Source organism: Peromyscus californicus, unplaced genomic scaffold (assembly GCF_007827085.1).
Source record: "Peromyscus californicus insignis strain IS unplaced genomic scaffold, ASM782708v3 Scaffold_7__1_contigs__length_154581171, whole genome shotgun sequence".
Taxonomy (NCBI): Eukaryota; Metazoa; Chordata; class Mammalia; order Rodentia; family Cricetidae; genus Peromyscus; species Peromyscus californicus.
Window position 1 is genome coordinate 99,572,684 of NW_026294595.1, and position 21,257 is coordinate 99,593,940.

The 21,257-nt window shown below is 41.8% G+C and overlaps 1 protein-coding gene across 1 annotated transcript in view; it reads left to right on the plus strand.

Moving 5' to 3' along the window:
* Slc12a1 (solute carrier family 12 member 1) overlaps positions 1-21,257 on the plus strand; it is an 83,337-nt gene that overhangs the window by 45,641 nt on the left and 16,439 nt on the right. Inside the window, exons 15-20 of the mRNA XM_052725416.1 lie at positions 605-704; positions 1,494-1,605; positions 6,905-7,045; positions 9,987-10,093; positions 12,475-12,557; positions 21,040-21,183. Of these exons, the coding sequence (XP_052581376.1) occupies positions 605-704; positions 1,494-1,605; positions 6,905-7,045; positions 9,987-10,093; positions 12,475-12,557; positions 21,040-21,183 (687 nt within the window). The remainder of the gene's footprint in view (positions 1-604; positions 705-1,493; positions 1,606-6,904; positions 7,046-9,986; positions 10,094-12,474; positions 12,558-21,039; positions 21,184-21,257) is intronic.

The following is a 21,257-nucleotide window of genomic DNA, read 5'->3' on the forward strand; positions in this document are numbered from 1 at the left end:
TGGGGCGGATCTGTCAGTTCATCTCTGGGACTCCCCGTCTTAAAACTTACCGAAGCCATTTAATATTTAAACTCACTGCTTTTGAAGCAGGGTGAGCACTGAGCTCCCTCTTTTGAAGGCTTGTTTCTGGCAGGTCAGATGGAGACCCTTGCTAAAGAGCCTAACACTCTCCTCCTGACCACAAGCCAGAATTCCCAAGCTGGGCAGCTCTGCCCCTCAAAATAGAAACGACTGTGCACTGACTCTGCATACAGAAATCTCTCTTTGGTTTCCAGTTTAAGAATTTGTGATGGCCTTGAACTTTCTGCCTATGCAGTCATCACCACACGGCCTTTCGTACTCAGCAAGCTTTCTGAGGCTGCAGATTTACGTTGTGACCCTGGCTGGATGAAAGGCTCATTCCTAAGGATTCACATGGGTGCTCATGGAAGGGGACTATGCTATTCCCAGGAGACATTATGTTGTATTTTCTCAAATGTGGGCTCTCACCATTGTTTGCATAGGCAAGAAAAATTGCAGGAGAGAATGGTTTATTAAAAATTTTTCAGGGCATACAGAGAAAAGGTCAATTTTGGGAGGTACCAATTTCCTCCTTTGTCCACAGATGTGAACTGGGGTTCCTCCACACAGGCTCTTTCCTATGTGAGTGCCTTAGACAATGCTCTGGAATTAACCACAGTGGAAGACCATGTGAAAAATTTCAGGTAAAGTTGGCTTTTGGGGTCCCTTGGTATGCCACATTATAAGTGGTTTTCCTTTAGAGGGGCCAAATTCACCAGAGTAGCTGCAAGTACCTTTGTGGGCACATTTCAAACATGAATAGCAATGCTACCGTATTTCACGAGGGCAAGAAGGCCTTCTTTCTTGGCTATAATTCATGCTGTTACCAAGAACAGAAATGAACAGGTTTTTCCTTCTGTTTTGAGCTCTGCCCACCCAGAGTCACAGCTCCTCACACTGCTGTGTCATTTTCCATGCCTGGAGACAGAAAGACCTGAAGGATGTGACTTCAGAGGAATATCCGCCACAGAGATATCCTCATCTTAATCATTGGTTTTATTTGCATTCAATCTGAGGCTTTATGATTAAACGAATTCCCTTAGGAGAAGTAGCAATTTTAGGTCTTCATTAGTTATATATTATAATGGTGCCTCACAACACAGACTAGCAAGGAAGATAAATAAAATACTGATGAGAGAGGGAAAGCTCGAGCGGAGACTTGGGGTGATGTAGTGCCCAAAAAAGGAAGGCAAGGGGAGTCCGAGACTATCCTTTCCCCACTTCATTCTTTTGCTGTGATTAATTAGATGAAACTATTAAGATGTCAAGATAATTCAAGAATTCTGGTGGGAAATCTAGGAAATGATTAAGGAAGTGGTTGTTCGTTTTTCCAAGCTTTCTTATTTTTCTTAACTTTCTCTTCTTTCCTTGGAGGGGTTCTGGGCTCACATGCTTCTTATATTGGCCAATTCTCATGTTTTCTTTACTTTCAGACCCCAGTGCATTGTCTTAACGGGGGGACCCATGGCAAGACCTGCTCTCTTGGATATAACCCATGCCTTTACCAAAAACAGCGGCCTCTGTATCTGCTGTGAAGTCTTCGTGGTAAGAGTTGCATCATCCAAGGGAAGTGCTCATCCAAGGGAAGTGCTCACCCAAAGGAAGTGCTTACCCAAGGGAAGTGATCACCCAAGGGAAGTGCTCACCCAAGGGAACTGTTCACCCAAGGGAAGTGATCACCCAAGGGAAGTGCTCACCCAAGGAAACTGTTCACCCAAGGGAAGTGATCACCTAAGGGAAGTGATCACCCAAGGGAAGTGCTCACCCAAGGAAAGTGATCACCCAAGGGAACTGTTCACCCAAGGGAAGTGATCACCTAAGGGAAGTGATCACCCAAGGGAAGTGCTCACCCAAGGGAAGTGATCACCCAAGGGAACTGTTCACCCAAGGGAGTGCTCACCCAAGGGAAGTGATCACCCAAGGGAACTGTTCACCCCAAGGAAGTGCTCTCACCTTGGGCTATTTTAGGTACCACAGAAGATACCTACAATAGGAAATTGACAGAATAACTTGAACAAGAGTTCTCCTCCTTGATTCAGGACTAGCAGAAAAAGTAATCATGAATTTAAATGGATAGGTGAAATTATTTCTGATTTCTTAGGAGGCAAACTAAAAGTGATAAATATTTTTAAGCAATGACCTTTGAGTCAAGAAGAACTGAACTGGCTCAGAGATAAAGTGAAGGTACCTGGGTTGATAACTGTCTAAATCAAAAGGGTGGGAAGGACTAGACCAGAGTATTCACTAGTCTACAGAAGCCAAACAGAAGGAACCAGCCTTAAGTAGCCACCCATGGAATGCAGATTAAGTGTTTGGATAATTGTGATGACACTTCAGATACCTGGGGAATTAAGCTAAGCTTTCCGTGACTTTGGCAGAGTTGAGCGACTTCCCTATTGTTCAGGGACATGTGCAGGATTGACAAGTGACTGGAGGTTTTCAGAGTGGATGCTAAAAAGTCAACAGTAATTATTCACCAATTGTCCAAATGGAGAGAAAGCATTGAAATTAGAATTAAAAAAAAATACATCTAAATCCTCCATACTATCCTACCTCTGCATGTACTCTCATTTCTTTCTCTCTCCTCTCACTCTGTCTCATGCTCTCTCTGTGTCTCTCTCAATTTAAATCTTTATCAATACATGTTTACACAACTAAATTCTTATATATTCTTCAAAGCATTTTCCCAGTTTCGTACTTGATCTGCAAGCATGTAAGACACAGAAAACAAAGAAACTCTTAATTTCTATTTTACTAACTGGAAAAATGAGACAGGAAAATTAAATCATGTACTGGGCCATCCTGACAAGAAAACGGCGATTGGGATGTCAGTGGAGGCCTCCCAGGGTGCCTCTTATTAGGCCAAGAAGAAGACTGCTTGATCCCTGGGAGAACTGTCACAATCAAAGACCACTATTTACAGTTCCAGGATCTGCCAAGGAACGAGGGTGAGGAGGTTGCGACCAGGGGCAGACAACTCTGCAATGATACAGTGGACTAATTCACCATATTGCATCCTGAGAAACACTCAAACATCTTTTAAACTTAGCAATATCCTAAATGCTGTGAAAGTTGGCCACATTCTCTTTCTTTTCTGTGCTTAGACAACAGTAACTCAAACAATATTACTAAATACAATTATCCAGTAGGGGGTGGAGAGAGCTACTGAATAGGGAAGATTGACAGGTTAAGTTATGGCCAACTGTGACTCCAGAGAATTAGTTAAAAACTTATCAAGAGCCTTTCTCTCTTATTATCAACTTTAGTGCCCTGGATTAGTGGATTTCATTTTGACCAATATAATATAGGAACCGGTTTTGATGGAATAAGCAGTTTGGGGTGTTTTTCTTCTCTAGCAATTTAGAGAAAATTTGGTTTAGCAAGCAATAAAATATCTTCAGGACTGGAGAAATGAACAAGAAATATAAACAGTCATATATTGGCAAGGGAGAAAAGGTCTTCCATAGAGACAAGAAACCCTGCTTTTAATTAACCCTTTGATTCTTTAACTGCAAAAAGGACTACGGTCCTAGTAGACTTTTTCATGTGAAGTAAGTGTGTGATCTGGTACTTTCACACATATGCTGGGCAACACTTCACGTTACTGTGCTGATGTCTCTCCATGAAAGACCCATGAATCCTACTCCCCCATGCTGAAATTCTCTTGGGAACAGAAAACAGTTACTGCATCAATTAAAGACGTCTCGGTTAGTTACTTCTTGTGAACTCCTGAGGCTGTGGATGCTGTCAGAATTTTTAGATGAAAACTCAGTTGTCAATCATCTTTCCAAGGTAACAGATGGAAAAGGATGCAGGGGAGGCAGCATACCACTGGAATTTTATTTCCCCAAAGTATACTGATAATAGTTAAGCCAGCCTTATGGAAATGTTAAGTAGCAGTGATAGAAAGGGAACTACAATTTTGTTTTCAGCTCTAAGAAGCTGGTTCCCCTGGGTCACTGAAACCAACAGTCAAGTTCGGAATCACTGTTTTGGCACTTACTAACTTTGATTCTCTTTCACATATAGTTTAGTCTCTCTGAATGAAAAAAAAAATCACCTGTTTTAGGGTCATTGTGAGAATTATACCTGCTTTCAAACACTATTTTGTGTCTGTCAAATAGTGAATACTGAATTAACTTTATTTGTTGTTATTGGTAATGTTGTTGATGTTATTATTGGGGGAGTATGATAGTTGCTATTTTCATTCCTGAAATATGTGGTCTTCAACAAAACCCAGATACCCTCAAGTCCAGACGGTGGATTTGCTAGACCCCTATTCACCTAACTCATATTCAGCCACTGAAGCTCCCCCTTCTCTCCCTCCCTCCCCTTATCTTTTTCTTATTCAGCCTCAAAATTTCAGATGAGACACTAAACTCTTCATGTCAGTTAGCCTCTATCAAAATGTTAATAAAATAATGACATGATCAAATATAGGAAGAATGAAATGACTTAAGAATGGGCACTGGAGTATATGGTGAGATGGTTCATGGCCCAAATCAGAAAAAGGGAGAAATTAGCCTTCTGGCAGTTCCAACCAGAGAAGCAGAGAAAGCAGTCATGAGACTCTCAACATATAGACGCACAAGTTGGTATATAAATACACACATTTTTCAAAGTTTCATTGTTCAAATTGAGGAATTAATTCATGTGCTCATGTTTGGGAATGCTGACTGAAGTTAATCTCAGTAATATATTAATTGGATGATAAAACCCATTTTTGTGATAATGGCATATTTGAATATTGGTTAATTATGTTCCAGGATATCTCCCCTCCTGTTAGTTGGCTTTAGCCTTCTTATATTATTATAGTCTAGCTTCATATTAATAAGTATGCTACAAGGACATCATAATCCCTTTTAGCAAAAAGAGATTCTGTGTGAAATATTTTTATGACTTTTCAGTATGGCAAATTCAGTCATTAAAATAAATCTCTCTGTCACAATTAATGTTTAATCCAGATCTTTGTAATACTAACAGACATATGTTAGACTATATTTCTATAAGTAAGCGCCATTTTCCCCAGGAGCTTACAATCATTGCAGCTTAGAACTCTGATGGTCTAACATCTTTCTCAGCTGTTGCTTGTTCTTCTACCTGATGGTTGTCATCAACATTAAATGACCTTCAACACAATATGCTTTTCTCCTCTTGTAGGGGGTGAAGCCTTGAATGCCCAAGGAAGGGCTGGTAGTTTAAAATGCACTGACATTCTGGAGCCCTGAGTGAAACTTCCTTCATAATTGCATATCTTACTTAGGTCCCAGTCTTCTGGTTCAATAACCATCCTCCTGATGTTTCTACCTTTACTATCTTCATTGAAGGGTCTTGCTTTTTGACTAATGTAAGGCGATTAAATTGTTTGGAATATTGATAACTTCTAGAACATATGCTGGCAAACCGCTAACTATACAAAGAACTTAATTCAATTTAAACAGAATAATAAAATGGAAGGGGCCTCAAAGCTCAACTAGTGCTGTATGATAGAAATATAATATGTGCTGCATGTATAATTCAAAATCTTCTAGTTGCCAATTAAAAAGACAAAAAGATAGATCAAGTTATTTTTAATAATTTCATTTGTTTAACTCAACTATGTCCAAAATGTTATTTCAGTGTGCAACCAGCATAAATGCTAATGAGATTGATTTTACATGTATTTGTGTACTAAGACTTCCAGGATATCTCATATGAACTACATTTCAAATGCTCTATGGCAACCTGTGGATAAGAACTGTTATGCTGGGCAGTGATGACCCAGAAATTGCCTTATTTGTATAAATGTATTTGCCCTCGAGAAAGGACACCAGTAGTATCAGTAAATCAGTCCAGAGCCACATTTAAACCCAGCACTCTGACTCCCAGCTCAGCGACAGTCCAGCAGCGGCAGAGCAAACACAACATAGAATTAGGCCTGGGATTTCAGTGAAATTATGAACTTCCATTTACAGTGATAGAAGTCATCCAAACAAAATACAAATTCCTCTATAGACTGGAAAAAGTAGGTGGTTCATCTGTCCTGTCAAGCTCATAGGCGGTAATCAGAAACACCTCTTGAACTGCATTAAGACATGAGAAGAAGAGAACTAACTTGGACCTTTATGGAAGAAGAATTATTAGTTAAATGTTGGTTTCCAGAAGTAAACCTTGAGATTACAAGATGCTTTACCACCACCATGCCCGCCTCCCCTTCTCTTAGCTTGTCTCACTCCTCTTACATCATAGACACGTGATCTTTTTGTTCCCACCAAAGTTAATGAATGAGGAGGAAGCGTTAACTTGCCCAATCATAGATGTATCAGTGCAGAGAAAGAGTGGTATGAAGGAATTCTTACTACAACAAGAAGCAGGGCTTAGGTTCGACAGGACTGTCAGTATGTGTGGCTTGTGGAAGAACTGGCAGCTCATCATGTGCTGGTTCCCAAGAGCTCTGTCTGTTTCTTGAAATCAAGATCTAACTGAGATTTCTTTGAGGTTCATAAACATGGCTCTCACTGTTGAATCACAGGTTGATTGTGAATTCATCCTGAGCCTCTTCAGTCACATTCTGAGTGTTTTCCCTGTGTGCCACCACACCCTCAGCCCTTCTTTCCATTCTGTATACAAGGAAGTTGTTTAAGTAGGTGTTATTAAGCCTGGATTTGGGGTTGAAAATGAATCATGTGAGTAGCATAGGTCCTCTCCAAGGTTCTGGGCAAACCCCATTTAAGGAGGTACTTTTCCCTCAATCTCGTCTCTTCATTCAGTGAGGCTTAACTGGCTGGTTTTGTCATTTGGAAAACAACAGTAGTGTAACGCATAACAGCGAGACTTCTAACTAATATTTCGTTGCCTCATACAGGGACCTCGCAAGCTGTGTGTGAAGGAGATGAACAGCGGCATGGCTAAAAAACAGGCCTGGCTTATAAAGAACAAAATCAAAGCTTTTTATGCTGCAGTAGCAGCAGACTGCTTCAGAGATGGTGTCCGGAGTCTCCTTCAGGTACGGTAGGCACGGAGGGAGGGATCCCAGAGGCAGAAGCAGTGTCCAGTGCATGACGCTCCTCAAACCAATGGCTGGAGTTAGACCACTCACCAGGGAAGCATCAGAGATGAAGTCAGGTGGTCAGGGAATGCATTTCAAATTCCTTGGGATAGGCACAAGCCGAGGTTCTGTTCCATTGAACTAGGAACGATCCACTGGAAACAGAAAATGAGTCTGCCTTTGGCTACCAGCACCATTCTGCCCCCACACTCATTGAAATGCAAATTTGTTCTGGTGGTTGAGGACATTCAGAATCCTATTAAAACTTCAAACTCTCTGCGTCTTGTCCAGCAGGTAGCAGTGGTCCAGGCAGTCACTCTTTCTCTTTTTTCTTTTGCAAATGACGGGTGGGCAGCTGCTAGACTCCACTAATAAATGCATGTGGATCAGGGCGGAAAATCTCTCCAGCCTTGGGAATTATTTCCAGAACATTAAATAAATGTGATCATCTCTACAGCTCCATGCTGGAGTCTGCAGTTTTCTGTCTCTCCCTCCTTCTTTCCTTTGCCCTTCCTTCTTCTACTTCCACAGTGATGGCAGAAACTTGTTCCCCAGTCCTCATCTCTGTAAAATTACGAAAAAGAAAAAGTTAAAACCATCCAAGAGACCCTCCAAATATAGCACTTGTGTTATTTCAAAATATTAACCCAGAGACCACAAAAATGTTAGACGGCACACAGAGGGAGGCAACAAATAGTTATTTGGCTCTGAACTTACAGCGATCCAACCTCTCCACATCCTGGATTCAGTTGATCAGCCTTTGCAGTCACAACTTCTTTCCAGGAATTCTACAATAATAACCTGTCTGGCAAGATACCACCGCCCGCCCCCCCTTATGTAACGGTGGCATGACAGTTAGGGAGATAACTAACCACTTTTTGATTAGAGGTGAGGCCTGCTCCACAGAGGGGAACTCACGACTTTTAACACAAACCTGGTCTAGAGCCTGTGAGTAAGGAGGTCTTAGATCCCAGAGGGGAGACTTCTGTTCTTGTTTTACTAAATAGACATGATGTTTATAGCCATGGATGAGTGCTGGTCCCGCCTTCGTCGGAGAAGCTTCTTTTTGCAATGAGTATTACTTAATGTTGAGACTCACCACTAGTCGGGGTATGAAGAATAAATAATTGTGGAGTACTGGACCCTAAGGGGTTATCAATATCATCCCCTCCAAGGCTCAGGAACATCACAGAAGAGGGGGACAAAGAACGTAAGGGTCAGGGCTGGGGCTGCCCCAAAACAGTGTCTTCTGGACATGACACGGGCATCACACCCATGAACTCACTACAGCTGTGGTTACCTGCACAAGACCTGTACAAAACTAGACCTGTAACCATTTCATCATGCGTAGGGGAGGGGACTCACGAGGCCTCACTCCTTACAGAGGGACTATGAGCAATTTACGGGTGCTGGGGGAGGGATGTCATTTTCTTCAGTGGTATATCCAGGGATAAGTTGACTGTGTACCAGCTAATAACCTCACATATATTCACGGTCATGCAACTGAGCACAGTTAAACTCAGTGGGCTAAGAAGAAGGCCATCAAAATAGGTGGTGGCGGGCCGGGCGGTGGTGGCGCACGCCTTTAATCCCAGCACTCGGGAGGCAGAGCCAGGCGGATCTTTGTGAGTTCGAGGCCAGCCTGGGCTACCAAGTGAGTTCCAGGAAAGGCGCAAAGCTACACAGAGAAACCCTGTCTCGAAAAACCAAAAAAAAAAAAAAAATATGTGGTGGCTTGTTAGGGAAAAAGGCTTCAGCAGGAGGCAAGGAGTGGAGAGGGGGTGAGGAGGCATGAAAAAGCCCAGGGTTCAGCATAGACATGAATAAATTTGTCTAATTTTTTTAAGATAATAAAAGAGTCATGAAAAAAGAAAGTAAAGAAATATACAAATAAATGTTAAAAAAAATTGAACATACAGATTCACATGACAAATATACCAAGTATGTGGAAGGTCAAGCTCATGTTAGTCATCTCTGATTGTACCTGTGTCCTTCTACTCATGACTGTGTCCTCTAGAATGGCTGGTGCTGCTCATTTCTTTGGTATCTTCATGACCCAGGTGACCTTCCTTCTCTAGCAGCTCTCCTTATCTTTACCTGTCCATGTCCAATTAAACTTGAAGAATCAGAATAAATGCCACTTCTCCATGAAGCTGTGAGCCATCCGCTGGAGAACAAGTCTCTCTTGAATCTCCTCTGCTGCGTTTATTCTTGTGTTACACCTGCTTGTGTGTCTCTTGTCTCCTCCACATTATTCCAAACTCCTATCGCAAGTGCCTCAGACATCACTTTGCAATTAATACGGACTTGGTAATATTACCACATTAAATCTGATTATCTAGGAGCCATATCCTGTCATCTAAAAATGACTGAAACTTTTTGTATGAAATATAGTGACTAAGGACACACACTATCATGCAAGAGCATTCTGTTAGGGAAGCAGAGCTCAGTCATTCTTCAGCAAATAATATAAGGAAGTTTTCAATGGTCCTGGTATAGAGACATCTCCAAAACATGGATTTTATTGTTGATGACATTTTGGACATCACAGGTGGAAATGAGTTCTGAACCTCTACGTTATAACATGCACATTGACAGTTAAGCCAACCCTTACTTGATTTTAAATTATTGAACCATTTTAATGAGTGTGTCAGAAGTAATGCAAATGACTGCTAATTTAGCAAAGCTACATTCCTGTCATCTGAAATCCATTTATGGCTGAGATGATTTAGAACTGATCTTCCTATTTTATGCTTGGGTACAGGCATGAAGGACATACATTAAGATGTAATCTAATCTTCAGAACATTACTTCAGTGCTCTTTGACATCATTTTTCATTTGCAGTAGTATTTTACCGGCATGGTGAGGATTGCTCATGTGTTTATGTCCTCTGTTTAGGCCTCAGGCTTGGGGAGAATGAAGCCAAACACTCTAGTGATTGGATATAAAAAAAACTGGAGAAAAGCTCCCTTGTCAGAGATTGAGAACTACGTGGGAATCATCCAGTAAGTGATGGCTTTCAGGACGAGCCCTGGTTTATAATGTACTAACAAGGGCAGCCTACAACCTATACACACAAAGCTCTCTTACATCAGATTCAGTTGCTGGAGAAGGACACATTCTCCTGCTCCTGTAAATTCTTTACCAAAGTGGTAAAATAAAGCCCCACACCACCAATAAGAAGTGGAAGGAGGAGTTGGAGTATCAGAGGAGGTGGGGTGGGGTGATATTGGAGTCAAGAAAAGGCAAATGTTAAGGTATATAGGTCACCCAGGTATTATAATGTAAGGCATAACCTAAAAGTCTATTTACTAGATTGAAGGCAAAGGACAGGTAGATGGGGAGGAAATTCTCTCTGAAAACTTTTGGAATCCTGCATTGGCTGTTATGCCAACAAACTAGGTGGAGAAAGAAACACAAACAGAGATAAGATATAATCTTTTATATCTATCTTATATAACATATAAGATATAAGAACTGTGTACATCCCCACAGTCTGGTATTCGATGTAGTATTCCTGTGATCAGCCTCCCCATCATCCCAAACATTCAATTCCAAGGATCAAAATGATTGAGCTTAGTTACACCAAACTGAGGAAGCCCCTGGCTTTTATAACACATTAGCAATTGGTCTTCTTGGTAGTCAAATTCAATATTAACTAAGGTGATCCAAGCTTGCACTAGTATAAAATTGAATAATTCTACCACCAAAGAGAAAGCAGGAGGAAGGGAGCCACACACTGTTAATGCTAGGCTACAGTCACAATCATATAGTGTCTTACCAGATTCCTTTGAGTAAAAGGTTTTAAATGTCTGTCTGTACCACAAGTATGGTTGATTTCCCTTAAAATCTGTTTTACTTTTGATGGTGACATAGACATCTAACATATATCTTATTGTGCCCAAATCAAAGTGTACCAGGCTAGATTGACCATAGAAGGCTCTACTGTAAAGTCCTACCTTGCCTTTCTAGTTCCTAGAAGCTCCCCATGAGTGAATGTGGCTGGTGGCCCTCTTTCTCCATCTCCAATCCAGCAACAGCTGCATCACACAGACATCTTCTGTCTCTCAATTTCATTTCCAAGCCCCCTTGTCACTGTATCTGGCCCAGGCAGATGTTGTAGGAAACTCTCCCCACCTCAAAGCTCTTGACCTAATCATCTATGCAAAGTCCCTTTTGTCTTGTGAGGAAATATATTCATAGGTTTGGGGAATTAAGATGTCCTTTAAAGCCCATCAATCTGCCCATAAAAGAATCAATATCTTTTTTGTGAAACTAATTGTCTAGTTTTTCATAATCAAGTTTAAATAGAAACAAGATTTGTTTATATAGAGTTCTGTGTTAGAATACACCTATTTTGCAAAGTGAAGATGATTTACGTTTTGAATTTTGAGTGGAACTTCTTCATATCATTCCCTGAAAGTTCAGGTCAACTTCTTATTGGAAGTTTGTTGCTTATGGTGACCATGATAGACTACATCAATGATACTGTGGAGGGTGGCCCGACCAATCAATCACAGACTACAGTGATGCTGCAGAGGGTGGCCTGACCATAAAGAATTCTGGGTCTCAATGAGCCAACAAGGGAACTTCCAGAGGGAAACACTTAGTTAACACAAATAAGTGATAGGCTTGCTTTCAGATTTAAAACGTGTACAACAGGAGCTGAGATAAACCAAAGAGCTTCTCCTTCTAGTCTATAGCCTTAATCTCCTTAGGCTGAGGCAGAGAAGGCATTAGGGCCTCCACAAGTACACAGGATTTCCAGGGGAAAGCACTTCTCTGTGCAGTGTCTGTAACAAAAGTTCCTAGAAGAAACTGGAAACCGTTCTGTTTGCTTGTTGATAGGGTTTCACCTGTGTAGGCCTGGCTGTCTGGAAGTCACTATGTAGAGCACATTGACCTCAAACTCAGAGACCCACCTGCCTGTGCCTCCCAACTGCTGTACTGGAGATGTTTAAAACCATGAACTTGGTGTCCAATGTCACTGGAGATGTCTTCCCAGTGGCAGAGAAGGAAGGTGGATAATTTCAAAAGATTTTTGCAATCTATAAATGTTCCATTCTAAATATATCAGATTGTTTTGATCTAATAATAGGTTAATTAAAGTATGTAGAGACCTCCTAATCAAAAATATCTAGTTGGTGCAACTATTAGAACAAATCAGCTTCATAGTGAATCATCCATTTACCTCTACCCAGAATTTACTTCTAAAGGCACAAAGGAAGAGAAAACAAATCCAAAGAAGGCATCAGCTCTTAGCTGTATTCTAAAATGAATTTTAATGCTTCATGATATCAAAATCCTAGAGACAAGTTTACTATTTACCCTGTGTGAAGGTTGAAGAAAACCCTGGAAACACTTAACGTGTTGCTTCCCCTTTCAGCGACGCCTTTGACTTTGAGATCGGCGTGGTTATCGTCAGAATCAGCCAGGGGTTTGACATTTCTCCAGTTCTCCAGGTCCAAGGTAAGTATTGTCCTTGTCCACTCAACAGATGGTAAATTGTTCTAGGTGGTGGGCTCAGAACAGTGCTCAGCGTGGGCAAACTGATTCTCCCTGAGCCCATGGTGTATATGTACACTCCACGTGTGCTTTCCCATGGCTAACACAACTGACCTTTGTCCTGGTAATTAGAGATGTACACTAACTCAGGATAGCCAATGATTTTTCTTACTGTAATACCACAAAGCCAACATTGAAGTAAATGAACACCTTCAGTAAAGTAGCCTGCCAAATTAATTTCTACAAGATGTTTCAGAAAATGAAGAACTTTCACCCAAGGAGAAGCATGTATTTTGCTTTCAGGTGATGGAGAACTGGTTTGTAGCTGACGTGGAAATGAACTTGAATGAGTCATGTCTGTGAATCACTAAGTAATGCACAGGCAGAGACACTTATTCTGATCAGTACCTGTTGCTTCACTATACAGAATTTGGTAGAGTTGTTTAGTCTTCGAATTTAAATATAGCCTCTTGGTATAGGAAGTAAGGAGAGCCTATGAGAAGAGTTTCTGAAAGATTTGGAAAGAACATGAGTCCTTCTCTTCAGCTGAGCTTCTTTACTGAGTCCTCTAATGACACTAAGACAAGGGGATATTTTGGGATGCCTATTGTATAGCATGCAGAGTGCAGGTGAAGATATTGGATTAATGATAATATGATATTAATAAGCCTGGCTTCTACACTTAAGAAACTGGCACTATAGTAGAGAAATGGATATTAGTGTGATCATTATGTATGAAGAAGAAATTATGGTAAAGAAGGGTCATCTAATTCCAAAGAGGCTTTCTGGAAGAAATATGGTTTGAAGTTGGGGTTTGAAAGAAAATGGCCACCAAAGGGAGTGGCACTATTAGAAGGTGTGGCCTTATTGGAGGAAGTGTGTCACTGTGGGGGCAGGCTTTGAGGTCTCTTTTACTCAAGCTTCCTTCAGTGTGGCTGTTAGTTGACTATATATATCATGAAAGCAGAATGGGATATATTGGAGAGAGAAAGGGGACCAGTGAGAGGGGATAGGACAGACAGCAGAAGGTAGTTGGGGGGTGGGGGGAATAAATATGAGCAAGACACAATAATATATATGTATGAAAATGTCGAAAGAAACCCACTATTTTGTAGGCTAAGGAGTTAATTTTTAGAACTCAAGGGTGGAGAGATACATACAAACATTCTAGGAGTGAGTGTTGAGGATTCTAATTTGCTTTAAAATATTCCACCAAGGAAAAAGACTTTAAAGATATGTACTTGAAAAAGATTTCTACTATAATGGAAGCAAGGGGAGGTGACAGCCCAAGCTTGGAAAGCTCCTTCAGGGATGAAGAGAGAAAAGCAGAATGGAGAAGTATTGGGGGGAGGGCATAAAGAGCAGCATTGGAAGTTGATTGAGTATATAAGATGCAGAACAGGGAGCTGTGAAGAAAAAAATGCCTTGGTTGGCTGAAAGCTGAGGCTAGTGAAGGAGATGGGAAATGTAAAAAAAGGTTTAAACCTTAAGGAGAGATGTCTATCTCAACTCAAAGGCAGTGGGAGATCCTCTTGGAAGTGTTCAGGAGGTAGTCAATAGTCTTAATCTACCCACATCTCAGATCCAGATTTAGATGCTGTTGACTAAACTGTGCCTCACAAACCACCAAATTCATATGCCAAAGTCCTAACCTTAGTGCCTCAGATTGGAACTGTCTGCAAAGATCATCTTTAGGGATGTAATTAAGGTAAAATAGGGTCACACTGACAGACCACCATTCAACTGTTTTAGTGTTCTTACAAAAAGAGAATAGGACACAGAGCTAGGACTTCCCATGTGGGAAGCACTGCCCTCAGACTAGGCCAGGTGGCCTTGGGGTCATTATCTCAGTCAACATCTTGATACTGGAATTCTCACTCCCAGAACTGTGAGAAACAAATTTCCATTGCTCAGATCTCTTTAATGCATGGTGGTTTGTGGCTATTCCCAGCAAATGAAGGTGGGAAATCATTGTAGATAAGGTGGAAATGGAAACTACAAGTATGCAAATACAGCACAAGAAAGCAGCTATGAAGGAGGCAGAAAGGGACCAGGTGACTGGTGTCAGAGGAGCCATGGGAATAATCAACATCGTTGGGACAGCAGACAAGCCCAGTCAGAGTGAATGAAATATAATTAACATGACACAGGTCATTGTACTGAAAGAGATTTCTCTAGAATTATAGTGTTGAAATCCTTGTTCAGGTCTTGTTTGGGCAGCTATATTGTTGGGGTGTCATGGGAGAAACTTCCCTGCCATTTCTAGAAGACACACTTCCACCACAGATTTCCTGGTCCTCTGGCTCTGACAATCATTATGCCCCCTCTTCCAAGATGGTTCCCTGAGCCTTGCATGCAGAAGTTGTGTTGTGGCTGTATCCACTGGGGCTGGGCACCCCTGATCATTTGTTCTCTGCATTTTCATCAGTAGTGGATTTCTGTAATTCTCCCCATTTATTATAAAGAGAAGCTTCTCATGTGAGGGATGAAGACCACACTCAAGGATGCACGTATAAGCCCTTAAGATGCAGTTAAGAATTATGCTGGTTTAGTAAAGTGGCAGCAGTAGGCTCTCCTCTAAGATCCATGACTTAATTAATCCAGGGTAGTTGGCTAGGTTTCCAGCACTGGGCATGATTTCCCTCTTGTTGAGAGGGTTTTATGTCCAATTAGACAGCTGTTGGTTACTACCAAAATGTGAGTGCCACTATTGCATCTTTAGGGATATCTTAGCATTGTAGTCATTGTTGTACTTTATGGGTATCACAGCTGTATAGGACTATTGACTGCTTCCCTCCCATGGAGGCTTGCATAGTACCTTCTAGTACAATGAAAGCTAGTCCTTGGGGAGAAGGCTCCTTCCTGGTCAGATCCAATTCAGATCCTCCAAATCCTGCATCCAATCTATTTTGATTTTTTTTCTGGCTTTGGTACTATTGTTTTCTATCTAAAAATGAGAATGAAAAAAATGTAATTTGTATTTAGATTAGGCATTTGCTTTGTGTATTATATTAGTCTCTTCAAGCTGATATATGTGATGTAGCTGAAAAACATCACCTCTACCTCTTACTCTTCCAGGCACTGTTCCATGCACCATCAGTTTATTTCTGAGAAGCAATATAGCCACTAGATTCTGTAATGTGTCTCAAAGAAGCCTGGCACTGAACTATAGCTCCTTTAATTTTCCCAAAGAACAAGTACTATTCAGATCAACTTTGATGTTTGAAGTATTTCTGCTTCTTAGCCAAGAAAGGGAAAATACAGTTGGATGCTGATAAAATAATTTTAAGTACCAACTATCTAGGTAAACAGAAATGCAATGTCACACAAATACACAGAGAACATGTGAAAAAAAAACCATAATGATAGAAATTAGCTTGATGCCACAGCTCCATGCTTTGTTATGAAGCTCCAGTAATTTATGGCACAAGCCTTATATTAGATTTTTGGATTAGAAGAAACAAACTTGCAGTTCATTATATTATACTGTAATATAGGGCTTAATAAGAGCCTGATAAATCTTCAGTATTGCATTACAGTATGTTAATGATTATCATCATAGCTTTCCCAACATGGGCACTGCAGTGTCATCACAGATTATAATTTAAGGGAAACATTAGCAATTCAGAGCCCATATACTACAGTTATTAAAGCAGTGAGTAGAAATCAGCTTTCTAGGTAATTTACCAGCTAATGACAATCGTTTCTGTACTGTGTCACAGACTCATATGAGAATAACTTTTTGTTTAAATAAGATCGATGCTCATAACATTCTTGTTCACCACAGCAACTCACCCGATTCTGATGACTAATACTTCCTCTTAATAAATTAATTTATTGCCTGACAACACACACAAAAAAATGTGGCATTTCATGTTTTTTTTTTCACATCCCAGAGGTATTTAGCAAGTTTGTCAATTATAACAAAGAATCCAGATTGCTCTGGTAGTAAACAAAGTGATAGAGTGTGATTCGCAATTGGGTACCCTGTGTAAGTACTGCACGATTTATGACCCGCTCAGAGCACGGTGATACTGCTGTGTCTGATCGAGTGGCTTAGCAAAATAAAGACAGATGGCCTAGCAGTAAATAATTGCTTGATTGGAAGGCGAGGCTGCGGGACTGCTTCCTGCCTTCCATCCAGCTTGACTTCACCTGGGGATTAGCAACCGATTCATCTAAGCGTGTGTGGCTTCAAGTTGATGGACCAAGGAAAGAGTTGTAATTTAATAATGAATAAAGAAAAAAAAGAGGCTGTAAAATGGAGGGGGAATATGACTGCCCTCTGGCTTTCTCTGCTCCTCCTTCTGCTGGCCTTAAGAGTCAAAGCAGATGGTGAATTATCAGCCCCTAAATGACATCTTTTAAAAAAAGACACATTAGAACATGAGGCCATTTTGACAACTAAATGAATTTCAAAATGCAGTCTTTCTGATCGGTTACCCTGTGGTCAGTTTATGAAGCACTTAGGGAAAGTGGTAACCACTGTTCGAAGCAGTTTGGGTATCTGAGCTCACTAGAATTGTTTTGGGGTATGCAGGAAGAAAGTTATTCAAACCCTACTCTCAGCTGACAACCTAAAGGTCATCTACTTCCACCATTATAGCCTTGGGATTCTCTCAAAATCTATAAAAGCGAAGGGCAGACAGATATCATGATCAGGTCACTGAAGAATGATAAAGAGCAAAGTTCTCAACCTGTGGGTCTTGACCCCCTTTCACAGGGGTTGACTAAGACCATTGGAAAACACAGAGATTTATATTACCATTCATAACAGTAGCAAAATTACAGTTATGAAGTAGCAACAAAAATGATGTTATGGTTGTGGGTTACCACAACATGAAGAACTATATTAAAGGGCCAGTGACAGCATTAGGAAGGTTGAGAACCACTGGTAAAGGGTATGGTGGTACATTCCTGTAATCCCAGCGCTGATAAAGCTGAAGCAAGAAAATCAGGAGTTGAAAGCCAACTTAAGCTACACAGTGATCTTGAGGCTAGTGGATGCCAAATAAGACTCAAAGACAGTGGTGGCACAGGCTGATGTCAGAATTGGAAGCAGAAAACCTGTGTTACCAGCTATATGATCTTGGACAAATCACTTGAACTGTCCAAGTTTCCTTTATAACAAAATGAGGACTAAAACAGCTGTCCCTGCACACCAGCCTCCCAAGCATGCATAGACTCTGTAATTCCTGAATATTCAAAGTGTAGTTGTAGCTGAGCCCAGGAGCACAGGCCTGTAATCCCAGCACTAAGGGTGCAGAGGCAGAGATTCAAGACAGCCTCAGCTATATGAAGACTTCTAGGCTAGAGAAGAAGACTGACCCTATTTCAAAAAAAAAGGACGGTAGTGATATTGGTGGCTCTGGTAAAGAATGATTAATCTTTAATGCCAACCTCATGGTTCCCCTGAATCACCCCCTCTTTGTGACTATGATTACTTTTGCAACTCAGCTGGCCAGCCTCCCTCTTAAATGTCTTGGCAAAGTCTACTCTCCCTTTCCGGTGCCAACCAAGGTGTGCAGTGCACCAGACATAGTCTAAACCCAGATCATCTGAGGGGCACTTCTGTTTCACACTGCAATGTGAGAGCTGCAGAGTAAGCGATGAAGAGTCATCTCTGATGAAGACTTGCAAGCCCACTGTGCAGCCGAGATGGTACCACCTGTGGCCCTGAGACCCAAGACGGCTAAGCAAGCTGATTTTAGCCTTCAGAACAGATCTGACCAGCCCGTCTGCTCTACAAGGGAACTAATGAATTTGAAGCATAGGAACTGACTTCGGTCTGTCTCCTGGACTTGGGGTTCTGCAGTTTGCTTGTCCTGGATGGGCTATGGAACAAACTGCTAGAATCACTTGGGGTGTGCTCAGCCAGCTGCCTCTTTTATGAAAGAGGATTTAAACTATCTTTGTCCAAGCAGAGCACCATTAGTAGCTGAACACAGGGTGTGCTAGAGCCTGTCAGAGAAAGAAAATCGAGCCGCCCGATCCTCTGGGCAGTCCTTACAGTTGCCTCCAAGTAATTCACAGCTAAGCTCCTGGAAGAAGTCTGGAAGAGAATGTCCCAGCTGGAACTCTGAGGCAGCCTCCCATACAACCCAGGTCTTTGGAGCCCTCACTAAAATGACATGTTCCAGAACCATCATTGGGGGTGTGGTTTGGCTTGGCACCCTGTGCCTGCAAATGTTTTAGTTCATCTGACGAAGAGGCTGGCAGTTAACAGAAACAACTGTAAAGTAATCATAAGTAGCTGCAAGGTCTTCATGCTGGGAAACACAGAGACTGACAGCCAAGCTGACCTCTTTGTACTTGAGTCCTGGCCTTGCTCAATGATAGTCACGCAAATTATTTCACTTTTGTGAGCCGTGGTTTCTTCAGCTACAAAATGAAGAAAATTGTAGTAACCATCTTTGAGCTGTTCATCAAGGAATAAAACACAGCACCCAGAGAGTGTGCAATAAATGGTGTTAAAACAACTCCCGGTCTTCTCAAGATAACTAGTTTGCTTTGCCTGAGAAGACCCATTTCCAAAAGGAGCATAAATACCCTGCCTAATGAATACATTGCTGCTCTGTTCTTCCTGAAGCTCCAAGGCACACTGTTGTTTATTCTGCTTATGAAGCTCATAGGGTGGGAAAGGACAATGTTCTGATTTTCCATTCCACAGGAGGTCTGAGACATGGTGTAAATGACTGAAGTCACAGGAAGCCGGCTGCTGAGCTCCTCTGGGTTGTGGCCCCCACTGTAATGTAAATTGCCCTCACCTTTGAATATCAGGGCAGGCACAGACCGGCCTGATCTCTAATACCATCAACCTCATTCCCAGCCTTCCTACGGCCGCTCCTCATGAGAACCTTTGATGCTTTGGGGAGATCACACGGCTGATTTGACTCTAAATCTCATGCCACTGGCAGAAGATTAATTGCTAAGAACTGGAGAGGGGCCCGGTGGCTCTGTGTCGCTGGACAGATTTAGTTAAGGCAGAATTGTCCCTTCACAGATAGATAAGGCAATGGGTTCTGAGGGTTGACATTTACAGAAGCCCTGGCAGGGTTTTGTAACACTGAATCTGGGTTTTCTGCCCTCTCTCTCCCTTGGAGCAGGGCTTATTTCCCAAGGCTGACTTCTCAGCAGGCAATGAGATTTAGAAAATCTGACGGAAGTTTGAGAACATGCCTGTTAGTGCAGAATAACCTCCCACTTGCTGAGGTCAAGGAGAGATTATATATTGTATTATGCTATATCGAGAGATGGGGAGGGAGGGGACAGAGAGAGAGAGAGAGAAGAGGGAGGAGATCAGCTAGGAACTTACCAACACTATCAGAACCCAGAAAAGCTAAAAGGCAGCCAGATGCAGCATCAAAGCCTGGGCAGTGGTCCTGAACCTTCTGGAGGAAATTTTGCACAGTTTGACTCTTGGTGTAGACTCAAGTGTTTCCAGTGACTTTTCAAGCCATCTGGACTCCGAAATCCTCCCAGAAGCCTCGGCTTTGGCTCTTTCCTTTGGTCACTCAGTCCGTAATGCTGGGTTTTTTTGTCCTGCTTGTTCTCTTAAGAGACACAATTAGTGCTGGGTATTTTGTTCTCTGCACTTTGTATTCAAAGATCAGAGAAGCTTATTCTAAGATCTGATTATATTTCCGTAATCCACCCCCATTCCTTTTGAGACAGAGTCTCACTGTAGCCTGGGCTGGCATTAAACTCACATGTGTAGCCAAGGACGACCTTGAATTCCTGGCCTTTCTGCCTCCACCTCCCCAGTGCTGGGATTACATGTGTACACCAGCATGCCCAGGTGTCTGTCTGTAATTCCTGCTCTTGGTTTTCTGTTTCCATTCAGAGGCCTTGCTGTGCGGGATGCATGCCTCGCATGCACGCCCAGCATACTTTTGCAATATTGTTACTTCTGCTTGTTGAAAATCTTACCTGGTAACTTGATGGATAAGTCATTGTTTAAGCAGTAACAGCATCTCACTAGGTCAGGTTTTCTGGATGGTGGTATAAAGGTGTAAATAAGTAGTAGTCTTCAGCTGGACATGGTGGCACACACCTTTAATCCCGGCACTTGGGAAACAGAAGCCGGAGGATCTCTGTGGGTTCAAGGCCAGCATGGTCTACAAATCGTGTTCCAGGACAGCCAGAGCTGTTACACAGAGAAACCCTGTCTTAACCAAAAAAAACAAACAAAAAAAGCAGCTCTTCTTGCCCTCACAAATCAAAGCCCCGTGACGTCATGCACGGAGCTGTTTTTCTGAGCAGCTGTTACTACTTTCTGAATATAATTTACTGAAAACATTACTCTTAATAGTGACTGGGGAAAGAAAATCATACCATTGCATAGCCATCTTATTGCATAATTCTATGAAACGCTAGATGTATTTATGAGATTGCCCTGGAAACTTTGCTCCTGAGTGAAGTCGCTGTCCGTGTCCACTCTCTTCAGATGAGCTGGAGAAACTGGAGCAGGAGAGACTGGCTCTGGAGGCGGCAATCAAAGACAACGAGCGTGAGGAGGGGAAGGGAGGCATACGAGGCTTGTTTCAGAAAGTGGGCAAGCTGAACATTACCAAGCCAGCCCCGAAAAAAGGTAAGCGCTTGTCCATCTTAGGAGCAAGACTTCAAGATGAGCACAGAGCTGAACATCACAAAGAGGTCAGAAGA